The following is a 13,586-nucleotide window of genomic DNA, read 5'->3' on the forward strand; positions in this document are numbered from 1 at the left end:
CCCCCCCCGGGTCCAATGTATCTCCCTTCATTGCTGGTTTCTGGCAGAGCTCCGTGTGTGGTATCCAGGGGCTAAATGGGCTCAGCATGGTGCCCACCTGGGTCAGAAGGAGCAGGTGGGGACAGGGCTCTGTGACGTGAGCCATAGTCACCACCTGCAATTCATGTATCCCGAACTGTCACCCTGGGGAGACTCCTAACTCCATGTCTCCAGTGCTGAGAACTGAGTTAGTTTTGTGGGGAGGAATAAGACCAAGATTCTCCCCTCTTCTGACCCCCTACTTCCCTTGCTGCTGACCCCAGATGCTTGTGAAAAGCAACAACCTGATGGACCGGATTGTGGTGATCCCGGGGAAGGTGGAGGAGGTGTCACTGCCTGAGCAGGTGGACATCATCATCTCGGAGCCCATGGGCTACATGCTTTTCAATGAGCGCATGCTGGAGAGCTACCTGCATGCTAAAAAGTACCTGAAACCCAGCGGTGAGTGCAGCATCCCCGGAGCTGAGAGGGGGTTGTGGCTGGAGGTATGAGTCAGGAGTTCTGCTCACGGCCCAGCACCAAGGTTGGTGGGTGCTGGGGAGACTGCAACCAGACTGGATTTCCCTAAACATGTCCCTCTTCTCCCTCTTGAGCATCTGCCTCTGCCACCGCCACTGCTGTGGTCTCATGAAGGGTGTCAGGGCTTAACAAAGCCCCAGTCCAGGCCCCAGTTGCTGTCTGGGGGGTTGGAATCAGGTCACTTTTCCTTCAGATGATCCGAAATCCATCTAGTATCAGCACAGTGGGGCCAGACCAATGTATTCTCTAACCCCCCACCAAGCATCTGGAATCCCAGCCTAGCCCTCACCCCCCACAATGCACTAGGAGCTGGTACAGAGCTCTCCCTGCCCCATACTGAAGCCCTGGTGCATTGTGGGATATGCAGTCCAGCATTTGGCTTTGCCCAGGCCCATTCTCAAGTTTTGCAATGCTGCCAGCCCTTGGGAGAGGGGAAAGGGAAGGGTCATGGGACCTCTACCTCCACTCCCCATCATCAGGCAATGACCCTGCTTTGATCCCCCCACACTGCAGGGAACATGTTCCCCACGATCGGAGATGTCCACCTGGCCCCATTCACAGATGAACAGCTCTACATGGAGCAGTTCACGAAAGCCAATTTCTGGTGAGTCGTGGCACAGTCCCAGGGTTGTTGGGGCAGAGAAGGGAGGCTCCTGTCCCAGGGTCACCAGCTCAGATCCCACTCAGTGACCTGCATGCAGGCTGCATGGATAGAAGTTGGGATCCAAGAGCTTGGGATGCATGCAAAATGTGGGGGGGGGTGTCTCTCCTGCAGGGAACCCTGATCTCCTGGATCCTGTACCCCAGTGAGGGAAGGCAGTGACCCTGCTGGGGGCACTGAGAAAGGTTGGGGGTGGGGAGAGGGGTCTGGACCCCAGCAGGTCACTGGCAGCAGACAGGTGACTGGGCTCCTCCCCCATGTAGGTACCAGCCATCCTTCCATGGAGTGGACCTGTCAGCACTGCGAGGAGCTGCGGTGGATGAGTACTTCAGACAGCCTGTTGTGGTGAGTCCATGTAGGGCCCTGATCCCCCAGGCTGGGGGAAGGGCATATATGCGTGGTTTGAGGGGAGTTGGGGCAGCTAGGCCAAGCCTCAGAAGTTAGGAGTTGGAGCTGCCCTGCCCCTGAAATACTGCAGAGTCAGAATCTGGGACATCCTGGCTGTTCCACCTTCCCCTGCCCTGCCCCACCACTGATAGTATGTCCTTTCCCTGTCCCCCTCCCCCAGGACACCTTTGACATCCGGATCCTGATGGCGAAATCGGTCAAATACACGGTGAACTTCTTAGAAGCCAAAGAAGGCGATTTGCACAGGTGGGGGCGGGGGGGAGGGGGGTGGGGCTGGGGCACCAGCCTGAACACATGCATGTGCAGGGGAGGGGCCAGCAGGTGTCACCCAGCTCCCAGCCAGCCAGCCAGGGCTTGGGGGTGGGAGGGCAGTGACCAGGCTGGGCTTGGGGGGGTAGGGTGGTAACAGGGTTGGGAGAGGCGGAGATTGATCCCCGCTGGCCCCACGCCCATCGCTAATGGCTCTCGTCTCCTCTCCAGGATAGAAATTCCCTTCAAGTTCCACATGCTGCATTCAGGGCTAGTCCACGGCTTGGCCTTCTGGTTTGATGTGGCCTTCATCGGCTCCATGTAAGTGGGGGTTGGGGCCAGGCCAGCCTGGCCGAGTCTCCTGCTGCAGCAGAGGCCAGTCTCCTCCCTGCGGCTCCTGTCCCCTGCAACCTGGCTATAGCGATCCAGCCCCAAGCCCTGGGGCCTCCCTGCTCCATCCTTACAAGCTGGGGGGACTGTGGGGCAGGGCAGACCCTTCCCTCCCAACCCTGGATCTGGTTTGGCAGGGTAGGTAGCCCCTGATGCTCTGTCTGGAGCTGCCCATACCACTGCTGTGCAAAGGAATCAGCTTCCCAAACTCATTGTAGGACACCTCGCTTTTCTGGGGGCACTTGGGTCGGGTGGAGGGCAGGAAGCTTTGGAGCTGGGAGGGCTGATGTGGGTGGAGGTCCACAGCCCCTGCTGCCCCCTGTAAAGGTGAGGGTTCCCCTGGCCAGGCCGTTCTTCACCTCACAGTGCTGCATTTGTCGTGTGTCATGTCCGTCCCCCCAGAATGACTGTGTGGCTGTCGACAGCCCCCACGGAGCCACTAACCCACTGGTACCAGGTGCGGTGCCTCTTCCAGTCCCCACTCTTCGCCAAAGCCGGTGACACGCTCTCAGGGACCTGCCTCCTCATCGCCAACAAGAGGTGAGCTCGGGGGAGCTCCCAGGACTTGGTCTGCACTGTCATGGAGGCCTGTCCACACAGCTGGGGCCTCTCCGGGAACTGTTGACCTGGTATCTGGCCTTGTACCTGCATTCGCCCTCGTTGGTGCATCTCGGAGGCCATGGACTCCCCCTCTCGCAGGGAGAGCCACGGCCAGTGCGCTGACTCCATTCTCTGACTCCTGATGCGTCCTGCTCTCCCATAGGCAGAGCTACGACATCAGTATTGTGGCCCAGGTGGATCAGACCGGCTCAAAGTCCAGCAACCTCCTTGACCTGAAAAACCCCTTCTTTAGGTATGTCCTGGCTCGGGGCTGGGGGTTGCACTGGCTCCCCCCATACCTGGGCAGCATTGGGTGGATGCCTTGTCACAGGCAGTCCCTGCTCCCTGCCTGGGTGGGGGGCAGGGCTTGCATGGGAGTGGCAACAGAGAATCACAGCGTCAATGCCTCCTGGCTTACTCACATGTGTCCTGGTGCACATTGCAGGTACACAGGCACGACTCCATCACCCCCTCCAGGATCACACTACACGTCCCCGTCGGAGAACATGTGGAATGCAGGCAGCGCCTACAACATGAGTACAGGCATGGCTGTGGCGGGTACGTGCCCTCCCCTGCACCAGGGCAGGAACAGGTCTGGGCAGCCAGAGACCTGTGATGGGACCACATCCCCCAGGGTTCTCATCCCATCATCTGGGGCTATTTGGACAAGTTGAGCTCTGTCCCCTTGTGCTCCAGCCTCCACCGCATCCAGCAAGAGCCCAGCTGTGAAACTGAATCTAATGCAGCTGCCAGGGGGACTGAGAATGGGGGCATGTACTATCCCAGGAATACGGGGTGCAGAAGGGGTGACTGGCCCCAGCACTGACCCTGTCTTTCTTGCTCAGGGATGCCCACGGCCTATGACCTCAGCAGTGTCATCACAGGTGGCACCAGCGTCAGCCACAACAACCTGATTCCTTTAGGTGAGTCCCATCATGGGGTTGGGGGGTGGGGGAAATGGACATACTGCAGCTGGGAGGGAGGTGCAGCGGTGTCTCTACAATGCCCAGTGGCACTGGCAGAGAGAAGCAATGTGACTGGACTAGGCAGATGCTGCTGCCAGTACTGCGATGGGGCCCAGGCCATGGGCAACATCCCTGGGCTCTGGCCCCTGGCAGCTCATCATGGGATTGCAGTGCTTGCTGCTGGGGGTCCACGGTACAGCCTCTCTCCCCAGCTGAGGCTGCTTAACCCTGTGCCTTTCTCCTGGCCCTCTACAGCTAACACAGGGATCGTCAATCACACGCACTCCAGGATGGGATCCATCATGAGCACAGGGATCGTCCAAGGTGAGCTCCCATCTGCCCACAGTTCAGCAGCTGGAGCTGCCTGTGGCCCTGGCCATTGCCCAGGGGAGGGGGCCAGCGGCTAGTTCCAGCACATCTGATGGCCTCTTTCTCCTCCCCTGCCCCCGCAGGCTCCTCAAGTGGGCAGAGCAGCAGCAGTGGCAGCACCCACTACCCACTCAACAGCCAGTTCACCATGGGGGGCCCAGCCATCTCCATGGCCTCACCCATGTCCATCACCACCAACACAATGCATTATGGGAGCTAGGCGCCCACTGTGCTTGGACTGCCAGCGCCAGGAAACCAAATGAAGATGACCCCCTCCGCCCCTCCCCTCCACACCTCCACGAACTGCTGGACCCCTCCTCCCCTGTCTGCCGCACCGCTGCCATTGCTGCTGGGAAGACCTTGCTGCGGCCCGGCAACCCATTCTTTGATACCGGACTTGGACAACTTTTTTACAAAAGGGTGGGGCCAAGGGACCCACCTGCCCCACCTTCCCCCCCACTGTGCTAGCTGCCCCCCACCCTCCCTGAGCGATCATGTAGCTGATGCTGTTTTAGTTCGTGAGCTTCCATAACAGACAGGCATGGGCTGCAGTGCGGACCTATCCCACTGGGGATGGGGACATTGATAACCCCCATCCCCCCCTTCCCCTACCACCAAGGGCTTGGCAGGCAGGCAGGCAGGGGGATGGGGCTGGGCCTGGGGGAGGTGGGAGGTTGCCCCGGCTTGTTCCTCTTCTGAGGCTGGTGCATAAAGGGCCCTATGTTGTAGCCCCTTGCAGGGCAGCCTCCCGCCCTCCCCCTTGCTGGCGTGAGGGCTCAACCAGCCCTGGTGCCTTGTGGGGAAAGAAGAGCCCCTTTGTGCCTCGCTTTCCCCAGCCATGCCCTTTGGGGGGGGGAGTGGGGGGGGGGGCCTGGAGCCCTTGGACACCACCCAGTGGCAAGTTCAGCCCTCAGCAGCATGGTGTGCGGGCCTGCCAGCTGCAACGGTCTTGCCAGCTGTTATGGAAGGCGCAGTCCCCTAGCTCCCTAGGACGGCGAATCCATTTATGTTAATGACCCTCCAAGCAGTGACCGTGTGCCTCGCCCCACCCTCCCTTTCTGGTTCCTTTCTAAGGGCCGCGAGCGGCGTTGCTCGGAAGGATTCTGCAGGGACACCCCCACCCCCATCCCTGGCCAGAGAGAACCGCGTGTCTCCCACAGGCCGGTCCCGTCCGCCCCCGGCCAGCCATGCCAAGTGGCCAGGGGCTGGCAGGGGGAGGGCACCGTGTCTCAGGCCGGTGCCCATTGGTAGGAGTAGCAGTGTTTGGGCCGTAGTACTGAATAAATGGGAGGGTTTCGAAGGTCTGCTGCCCCTGCTGGCTCTTTCTTGGCAGGGGTCAGGGCCTGAGACAGCAGCCCTGGCCACATCCTCAGCCCACCTTCCCCAGGAACCTAGTCACCAGCCAACAGTTGGGGGAGGTTGGCTCTGGGGCAGGAGGGAAACCAAGGCCCAGATAACTGCCTCAGAGCTCTTCGCTCCTAATGTCCCCAGCTCCTGCAGCACTAACCAGCCCTTCGCAGGAAGAACCAGCTGCTCCCAGGAGTCAGACTTGGCCCATGCCTCTTGGCTGGCAGCTTAGCAGCTAGGGTGACAATCCTGGAGCTGCTTGTCAGACCCCCACAGGCAGGGGCCTCCACTTGCCTGGAGACAGCACAAGGGGAGTCTGTGACATAGCCCAACGGGCAAAAGATGCCAGTGCAAGAAACAGCCCTGCCCAGCACCAGGTGGGAGCAGCCTTGCTGTTTATTCCAGCAACTTGTGCATATAAAAATTGTTCACTGAGAAACCTGAGCCCTGCTGCCTGCTTCCCAAGGATGCCCTATGGCAGGCACAATCCACTTCAGCCCCCCACAGTGCCACAAGGATGCTGCGACCAAGGGTAGTCACCCTTGCTGCTGAGAATAACCAGGACTTCTGGGAATGGGCTGGGCTCAAGCAGAGTGGAGCTTCAGCCTGGAGCAGAGACTGAGAGCAGGCAGCTGCCGTGTGTTACCAACAGGGCTGGTCAGTGTCGAAGAAGCTACAGCGGGTGTGATGGGGCATCCATCTGAACTGGTTTGGGGAGCTGGCTGATGGCTTCACACAGCCCTAGAGGCAAAGAGAAGGGGCTGGTCCTCCAAAGCCTGAAACAGCAGTACAAGGGTGAATCCAAGCTGGTACAGGGTCTCCAGGGGGGTTGCACCTGTCATGCCCTGGCATAGAGACCACCGTGCCCCAGGGTCCTGCTCCTCAGACTCTGTCCCATGTTCCTGTAACAGGTGCCTCAGCTGCTGCTTGAAACCCTGGCTGTGGTGGGGATAGAGTTGGGGGCATCTTCTCTGGCCAGGAACTAGGGCACAGGGGGAGCCAGTTCTGCCCCATGCCCCCCTGGCCAGCTCTCACCTGCCATCCTTCAGAAACGGAGGGGGGTAGTCATGGAGCTGTTGAGGCGGGGGTGAGAGGCTGTAAGTAGCTGTGCCCCCCCTGGAGCCTTAGTGTGGGCAGAGTGGAGAGGGACAGCATATACTGGCTTCTGGAAGAAGTAGAGCTGCAAGAAGAAATTGAGCAAGAAGCACACATAATGGGGGTGGGGGGACCTGGCTTAGGTCCCTGGTTCCAGATCTGAGGCACGTGCCCCCACCCGGGTCCCTAGAGAACAAACACCAGACCCAAACTGAGCAACAGCTGCCATGACCCTGCCCAAGCATAGGTCTCCCCTATTCTGCCCCACAAGATGCTGGGCCTTGGGTACCTTGCAGCCTACAGCCAGTAGCGCGTGGAGGGCGAGGACAATGGTCAGTGCAGCCAATGTGGCAGCCCGGCTGTCTAAGCGGATGAGTGGCCAGAAGGTGAGAACCAGCACAGACCCGGAGAGGGTCATAGCGGTGGCGATCAGCAGCCACTGCAGCCAGGAGACTGGAATGAGCCACAGCACCTGCTCAAGACCGGGACAAGGAGGGGGTAAGCATGAGCAAGGATCACGGGCCCCACAGTTCTGAGACGCAGGAGTTGTCCAGGCCAGGATTTGGATGGCACATTCTGGCTCTAGGGAGCCCTGGGGATCTAAGCTGCCTTCATACTTGTGAGTCTACACTGCACCAGGGACCCTGCCTGCAGCTCTGGGCACCCACCACCCAGAAGGTAAACACAGATGGGAACAGGGAGCTGGGCCCAGGGAGTGGGGGTAAAAGAGCAGGGCTGTGGGTGCCACGTCTGGAGGTAAATAGCAGGGCAGGAGCAAACAGGCTGGAAATTCAGTCTCAGCAAAGACAACTAGCTAAAATGGCTGAGCTGGGCCCAGGGGTTAGAGGACATGGTGCCCATGGCAGAGGGGACAGGGGTGAGTTCCCTACCCCCACCAGCTTCCCAAGAGGGCAGCTCCATGACCAGACTCAGCCTATCCCCTTGGAGGGTTTGGGGGCCAGGAAACTCACCGAGGCAGGGATGTACACTGAGAGGGAGTAGCCATAGACGCACACAGTCTCCAGGAGGGTGTAGGAGGCCACATTGAGGCAGACACCCTTGCGCCACTGCAGGTAGCCCCACAGGGCCAGCGGCACCAGCCCCGCATAGCAATAGATGGCAACGCCTGCAATGGTCACTGCCAAGGGATGGGCTCCTGTCACCCAGTGCTCTGCGGCCAGCCAGCCAGCCGGGGGGGCCTTTTGTGTTGTTCCCCCCCCCCCCCAACAACCACCACCCACGGTACATACTACAGGCACTAGGACAGCAAAGCAGCCAACAGTGAATCAGCTCAAAGCTGAGACTCAAATGCCAAGAGGTGGGGTCCAGGCCTCCTGGGTTCTCTCCCAGCTGTGGGAAGGGACGGGTCTGGTGGGTTAGAGCAGGGGGAACTGAGGACCTTGACACCTGGGTTCCCCCCACAACTGGGAGAGGAAGGAGGTCTTGTGGGTTGGGGCTGGGAGCCAAGACTCCTAGGTTCTTTTCACTTAAAGCTTTGTGCCTGGCAGGGGTCAAGTTTGCCCAGGAGCCTGGTGGGTTCTCATGGGGCCTGGCCCATGCCTGCCTGTCCCATACCTACCCCTCACCTTTGTGGAACTGGGGGCTGTAGCGGAAGGAGGTGTTGCCATGCTTCTCCAGGAAGTTGGACAGGTTGCCACTGATGGCCAGTGTGAACACCAGCGTAGTGCAGATCCAAAAGGGCCCTGGAAGAGGCCAAGGGTAGTGCGACCCTGAGCCCAGGCTGGGGCAGAAGCCAGAGACCAAAGATGCCCTGCTTTGCTCTGGTTGACAGATGGCATCTGAGCCCTGGGGCACAGGGGGCCAACAGGGCTCAGCCTGCACTGCCCTGGCCTGCCCCACATCATGGACCCCCTCTGGGCTCACCATACAGGTCAGGGTTGTTCCGTAGATAATGCCGCACAAAGTTCTTCCCTGGTAGTGGAAGCAGTGATCCCTTGATCCTGTCCAGCACCTACAGTGAAGAAAGCAGGAGTGGAGTGAGGCAGGCAGCTTTCTGGGCTCACCAGGCAGCAACCAGAGAGCAAAGCTGCATCCTGGTCCTAGGTGGGGGCTCCCCAATATGATTATAATACATAATGTACAGTCCCTAGTGCAATGGGGCTCTGGCCTGCGACTGAGGCTCTCAGGTGCTACCGTACTATACCTAATAATGTACAAAGCCTCTGGGAGCTGAGAAACCCATGAATCTATGGGACTCATTCCTGCCAGCATCTCTAACTGCCTGCGTCAGAATGCTGCCTTCCCACAAGGGCGCAGGCTCCATTACCTGGTAGGTGTCGACATCAAAGAAGGCCTGGTAGTACTCGAAGGTCCAGAAACTTGGTGGCTGCTTCTGGCCGCTCAGCAGCTGCGAGGAAGGGAATGTATGTTACCACATGGCCCCACCAGCCTTACCCACAGAGAACCCCAAGCACCTCCAACTGTGAGCCCAGCTCCCTCCCAGACCAGTGCACCCCACCCCAGTTGCTCCAAGCAACTGGGATTACCCAGCATGCCAGGCAGGAGCCCCATCTCCAGAGAGAGCCGCAACTGAGGTAGAAATACTTGATCTACTTGGACCCTGATGGCTTCCACAGCTAGCAGCAGCTGGGAACAGCCCAGGCACAACTGCCCAGGCTGGATCTGGACCTAGGGCTGGGAAGTGAAGAGCTCTTTATTCCACTAGTGCACACTCCCTGCCCCAGCCAACCTTGGGCCTGACCTGGAGCCAGCGCTCCCCTCCAGACCAGTCCTGCCACCCTCCTGCCCATGCATGTTAGCTTTGCCCCCGACCTCTGTCTTATCGCTCTCATCGCCCTCCTCATTCTCGTCATAGCTGGAGCCCACATCCAGGGCCACATGGCTCTGCCGCTCACTGACACTGGTGGTTGTTGCATCGGGGGTTGCAGCCAGCAGGTCGGCGGCCTCGTCAAATTCTGCAGGGGTAAAGCGCCAGCCATCACAGCCCAGGGCTCAGGGGCCACTGCCTAGTCCAGCCCCTCACTCCCGAGCCTCCACCCTCCCAGTGTCATGCCCTGAAGGAGCTGGGGAGTTCATCGCCCTCGTTACGATGATACAGAAGGTACTTCTATCTTGGCCAGAAGGACCCAGGTCCCAGTTTTATGCTCTAACTGCCAGACCACACTGTCTCCATTAGGCAGACCTATTTGTTATGCCCAGAGGAGTGTGGGCCTGGCTCACCCAGGAGCTATAAACCTCCCTCCACCAGGCAAACCTATGAAGACCTAACAGAGTATTTGGGGCAACTAAAGAAAAAACAAGGAAGGGAGCAGGCTCAAGGGCCGCTTACAAGTGCTCGGGGCGGGGGGGTGCTGAACAGCACACCAGCCAGCGCCGTGCCCCTTCCTAGGGAAACTGCTGGCAGACGCCCGTGGATGAGAGACAGGCAGATGCCCCGCAGGCGCCAGGCTCCCCCAGCCAGAGCTTCTCCCCCTGCCTCTGGCCGAGGTTTGCCGGGGGGTCCCCGCGGTCCCAGGAGGCAGGAAGCCAAGGGCAGCGGGTCCGTCCCTGCTTCGTGCCAACCGCCCAGTAAGTGCCCGAGGGCGGCGCGGGGCCCGGCCGGGCTCTGGGGGCGCCGGAGTCCCAAGGCCTCGCGGGAGGAGGGAAAACACCTGCTGCAGCCGGGTCCGGTCCCCTCGCGGCCCGGCGGGACCTCCCCGAGGGCGGCCGCCTGCTCACCGTGGAAGCGGAGCTGGTCGGAGGCCGCCATGGCATCAGCACACCCCGGGCTCCTGGGGGCGAGGAAGGCTTGTTACGGCCGGGGGGGGAGTGGGGGAAACTGAGGCGCGAGCGCCTGAGACACCCCGAGGCGGGGCCCTGCTGTGCAAGGGGGGCACGACAGGGAGGAGTGACGTGTCCTGGCAGAGCCGGGCACCCCTCGCTCCGGTGCTGCGTGTCCCTTTCTCCGGCCTGGCCGCGCGCACTCGCGGGGGGGGGAGAAGGAAGGGGGAACCGCTCCCCCGAGCTCCGGGATGGTTTCGTCCGGTCCGGCGCCACTTCCCCTCCGGCCGGAAACAGTTTCCGGTTGGCGCCATGGCGGTGGCAACAGACACCACGAGCGGCGCGGGACTCGATCGGGGGGGCAGGCGCGGCTTCTGGGGGCGGCTCGGCGCTAGCCGCCTGGGTAGGTTGGAGGGGGAGGGCTCCTGGGTTCTCGGGGCTAGGGCCTGGCAGCTCGGACGCCTGGGTTCTTCCGGGGAGGGGAGGGGAGGGGAGGTAGCGGCCCGGCTTCCCACGGGAGGAGGGGCTGGCGCAGGGCCTGGCAGCCCGGACTTCTCGGTTCTTCTCCCGGCCCCGCGCATAGCGGCAGGTCCCTCCCAGAGCGTCGGCTTCCCCAGCGCGGGATCCCGCCGCCCCTTGGTGGGCTGGGCCCTTGGTAGCCAGCAGCATCTGACCCTGCTGCCCCTGTGCAGGCCAGTGGTGGAAGAGCCTCCTGCACGATTACGTGGAAGCCTGCAAGGAGGTGGTTGTGGGCGCCCGGCAGCGACCCGGGAAAGCCGGGCTTTACCTCTCGGTGCTGGCCGGGGCAGCCGCCTGCAGCCTCCGCATCCCCAGCGACACCTCCTTTGATGCCTCCCTCCTCGAGGCCTCTGGCACCCTGCTCCTCCTCTCCCCCTGGGTCTGCAATGCCACCTCCAAGGGCCACGTTCAGCGCCTGATGCAGCTGAGGAACTGGGGGCAGCTGCGCTACCAGAGCCTGGTCTTCTTTTCCCTGGTGTATGAGGCCCCTTTCGACGCAGAGGCCGACCTGTACTTGGCTCAGTGCAAGCACCTGCAGCCACGCTGGACAGAGTTTCCAGGCCGCATCCTGGATGTGGGGTTCTGGGGGCGCTGGTGGGTTTTAAATGCCAAAATGAAGGACTCTGACATCAATGATGAGGAGTTCCAGAACCTTCCAGAGCAGCTCCGCATCATTTCCTTCCAGAACCTCCACTCGGAGACTAATGAGAGACTCTTCAGCGAGAAATACAAGCCTGTTGTCCTGACAGAGGAACAAATCGAGCAGGCAGAGAGGGAGATGCAGCCACTGCCTCAGGGGGTCACAAACCAGTAACCTGAACCAAGCAGCGGTTGCTTGAGCCAGGGTGGATATGGGAGCTCAGATAGGTTTTAGTATGGGATTGTTTCTTGTTGGACCCCTCAGCCTTGTTGCGTGGTGATTTCCCAGCCTTGGTGGCACTGGCATTCAATAAAGAGGATGCGGAGGCTCTTACGTTTGCTGTGATTTTTGTACTAACCTATGGGATGCGTTATCCATGGGCTTGCCTTGCCTCTTGTGGGCGCCATGCCAACCCAGTGCTTAGAGCAGTGATTCTTGATTGGGACCCTGCACCACTCTGGGGCATCTTAAGATCCTTTCAGAGGTGCTACACAATGTTAGTGCTGTTAGACATGCAAACAGGATTGACAAGATAAGCAGAGAGGTTTCATGTATTAATCCAGAGTGGCAAAATGTTCTGACCTGTTCGGATCTTTCTGTGTTTTCTGCAACAGAAAAACTGCTCCGTGATTTTTGTGTAAGAAAAATCAAGTGGAAGCTAAGAGCTGACCTCTTCCAAGGGTCTATCAAGGTGTGCCTTGAATTGAAGAAGGTTGAGAACCACTGGCTTAGAGGTGTTCCAGGGTAATGTCGCTCCATAGGGCTTCTGTCTCTTCTAGATGAGTTCAGATCCAGTGCTCAGAGGGGAGACTGGTAACAGGGACCCATGTGCTCTTGAGAATGGTACAGGTGGCATGTACAGGCACGCTCCTTTCTGAGCTGCTGCTGCTGCCCCCAGTGCCCAGCCCAGTTTTGGGGGGCAGGGCAGGTGAGTCATAAAGGGAAGCCTTTGCTTTTGGGTGGATAATCCGCTAGGGCCCACATGACCTTCGCAGCTCTGTGATAGTTGGAATGAGGTGAAACCAAAGCCCCTGGTCACTGGGGAGTATTTGAGGCTCCAAGGCATCTGGGGCAACATCAGCCAAAACGTCTGTTTGGGGTGGAGGTGGCCCAAGCAGCATCACTTCCAAGGGGGCTGGTCTTGTTTGTCTCCTATCCTCTGCATAGAGCCTCGGCTGTATTGTAGTTCCCAACCCAAGTCTGAGCCTTCTGTCAGCTCCTCAGGGAACAGCAGAGGGTGCTAAAGAGCTAAGGAAAACTCCCTGGTACTGCTGCTCGCAGACAAAGGTGCAGAGATTCCCACTGCAGTTCTCCCTGAACCTGGAGGCGGCCCAGGGGCATGGACCTGCTATGACTTGGCGGGCAGTGCGCAGTTCACAGGCATTTAGGGAAGCCCCTTATGGAGCTGCTAAGACTGAAAAAGGTGTCTCTTGCTAGCCCAGAGTACAACAGAAGTGGGTCAGGAAAGAAACAGGCACTTACCTCTTTTGGTGAAGGGGTGGCAGAGAAAGCAAAAGATAAACTGAGTCCCCCAAGAAAGGATGGCTGTTCTGCACCTGAGCTGGAACAAGAAGGCAACATTCAGGAGCTGGTTGGGCTCTTAAAATATCCTGTTCTAATGATTTATTAACCTATTGAATAATTGATTGAGCAACTGCAGGAGCTGGGGTCTTAGAGGCGTCTGCTGCCTAGGGATTTCTGTTTGATTCTCTTTGATTGTGATGGCTCAGCCTACGCTCCAGCTCTTTTAAAGATGAATGAGAGACACTGGCAGTGGGGGGAGGGGTTGAGCCTATGCACACAGCTTGGTGTTCTGGGCTCTGTGAAGTGCCCTCTTCAGCCAACATAGCAATGCAATGGGGGTAGAAATGGCCCCTTGAGAATTCCGCTGTGCTGGGGCTTCCCCAGCTGGTACAAGAGCCCCATACCCAAGCCCAGAGGTAGGGGGTAAACCATAGGTGTGGTCTGTTGTCACTGTTCTCTGTTCCCCAGGAAGTAGAGTGAGAGTGAGCAGCTTTTGGACTGCCCTTGAGTTTGGGGGGGG

General features: G+C 59.5%; 3 protein-coding genes across 9 annotated transcripts in view; 2 read left to right on the plus strand and 1 right to left on the minus strand.

Moving 5' to 3' along the window:
* CARM1 (coactivator associated arginine methyltransferase 1) overlaps window positions 1-5,782 on the plus strand; it is a 10,849-nt gene extending 5,067 nt beyond the window's left edge. Inside the window, exons 5-15 of the mRNA XM_025203877.1 lie at window positions 303-480; window positions 1,072-1,162; window positions 1,483-1,564; window positions 1,788-1,873; window positions 2,108-2,197; window positions 2,669-2,806; window positions 3,030-3,119; window positions 3,312-3,424; window positions 3,712-3,789; window positions 4,087-4,155; window positions 4,284-5,782. Coding sequence (XP_025059662.1) covers window positions 303-480; window positions 1,072-1,162; window positions 1,483-1,564; window positions 1,788-1,873; window positions 2,108-2,197; window positions 2,669-2,806; window positions 3,030-3,119; window positions 3,312-3,424; window positions 3,712-3,789; window positions 4,087-4,155; window positions 4,284-4,420 — 1,152 coding nt within the window. The 3' untranslated portion in view covers window positions 4,421-5,782. The remainder of the gene's footprint in view (window positions 1-302; window positions 481-1,071; window positions 1,163-1,482; window positions 1,565-1,787; window positions 1,874-2,107; window positions 2,198-2,668; window positions 2,807-3,029; window positions 3,120-3,311; window positions 3,425-3,711; window positions 3,790-4,086; window positions 4,156-4,283) is intronic.
* Window positions 5,783-5,925: 143 nt separating this feature from the next.
* On the minus strand, window positions 5,926-10,480 carry YIPF2 (Yip1 domain family member 2). Of its 7 annotated transcripts, XR_003093989.1 has the most exons (10): window positions 10,342-10,480; window positions 9,436-9,578; window positions 8,930-9,010; window positions 8,527-8,614; window positions 8,229-8,345; window positions 7,614-7,780; window positions 6,932-7,114; window positions 6,583-6,727; window positions 6,383-6,486; window positions 5,926-6,288 (listed from the first exon to the last, which is right to left on the minus strand). XR_003093989.1 is itself a non-coding variant. In XM_006023381.3 (9 exons), exons 1-8 carry the CDS (start codon window positions 10,370-10,372, stop codon window positions 6,593-6,595), a joined length of 945 nt encoding a protein of 314 aa, XP_006023443.1. In that variant the 5' UTR covers window positions 10,373-10,480; the 3' UTR covers window positions 5,926-6,288; window positions 6,583-6,592. The 7 variants fall into 7 exon arrangements, 5 of the variants coding, with proteins under 5 accessions (XP_006023443.1, XP_006023442.1, XP_006023441.1 ...); XR_323788.3 differs by having other exon boundaries at window positions 6,383-6,727; XM_006023381.3 differs by lacking the exon at window positions 6,383-6,486.
* Window positions 10,481-10,664: 184 nt separating this feature from the next.
* TIMM29 (translocase of inner mitochondrial membrane 29) lies at window positions 10,665-11,875 on the plus strand. Its single transcript, XM_006023382.3, has 2 exons — window positions 10,665-10,786; window positions 11,076-11,875. Exons 1-2 carry the CDS (start codon window positions 10,696-10,698, stop codon window positions 11,714-11,716), a joined length of 732 nt encoding a protein of 243 aa, XP_006023444.1. The 5' UTR covers window positions 10,665-10,695; the 3' UTR covers window positions 11,717-11,875.
* The last annotated feature ends 1,711 nt before the right edge of the window (window positions 11,876-13,586 follow it).

Source organism: Alligator sinensis, unplaced genomic scaffold (assembly GCF_000455745.1).
Source record: "Alligator sinensis unplaced genomic scaffold, ASM45574v1 scaffold707_1, whole genome shotgun sequence".
NCBI classification, from domain to species: domain Eukaryota; kingdom Metazoa; phylum Chordata; order Crocodylia; family Alligatoridae; genus Alligator; species Alligator sinensis.

Coding starts and splice junctions, on each gene's coding strand:
- TIMM29 (XM_006023382.3), top strand. CDS start 10,696: ATGGCGGTGGCAACAGACACCACGAGCGGCGCGGGACTCGATCGGGGG. Junction 10,787..11,075: donor GCTCGGCGCTAGCCGCCTGG/GTAGGTTGGAGG, acceptor GCCCCTGTGCAG/GCCAGTGGTGGAAGAGCCTC.
- YIPF2 (XM_006023381.3), bottom strand. CDS start 10,372: ATGGCGGCCTCCGACCAGCTCCGCTTCCACG. Junction 9,011..9,435: donor ATGAGAGCGATAAGACAGAG/GTCGGGGGCAAA, acceptor CCTTCCTCGCAG/CTGCTGAGCGGCCAGAAGCA. Junction 6,728..6,931: donor TACTGGCTGTAGGCTGCAAG/GTACCCAAGGCC, acceptor TTCTTCTTGCAG/CTCTACTTCTTCCAGAAGCC.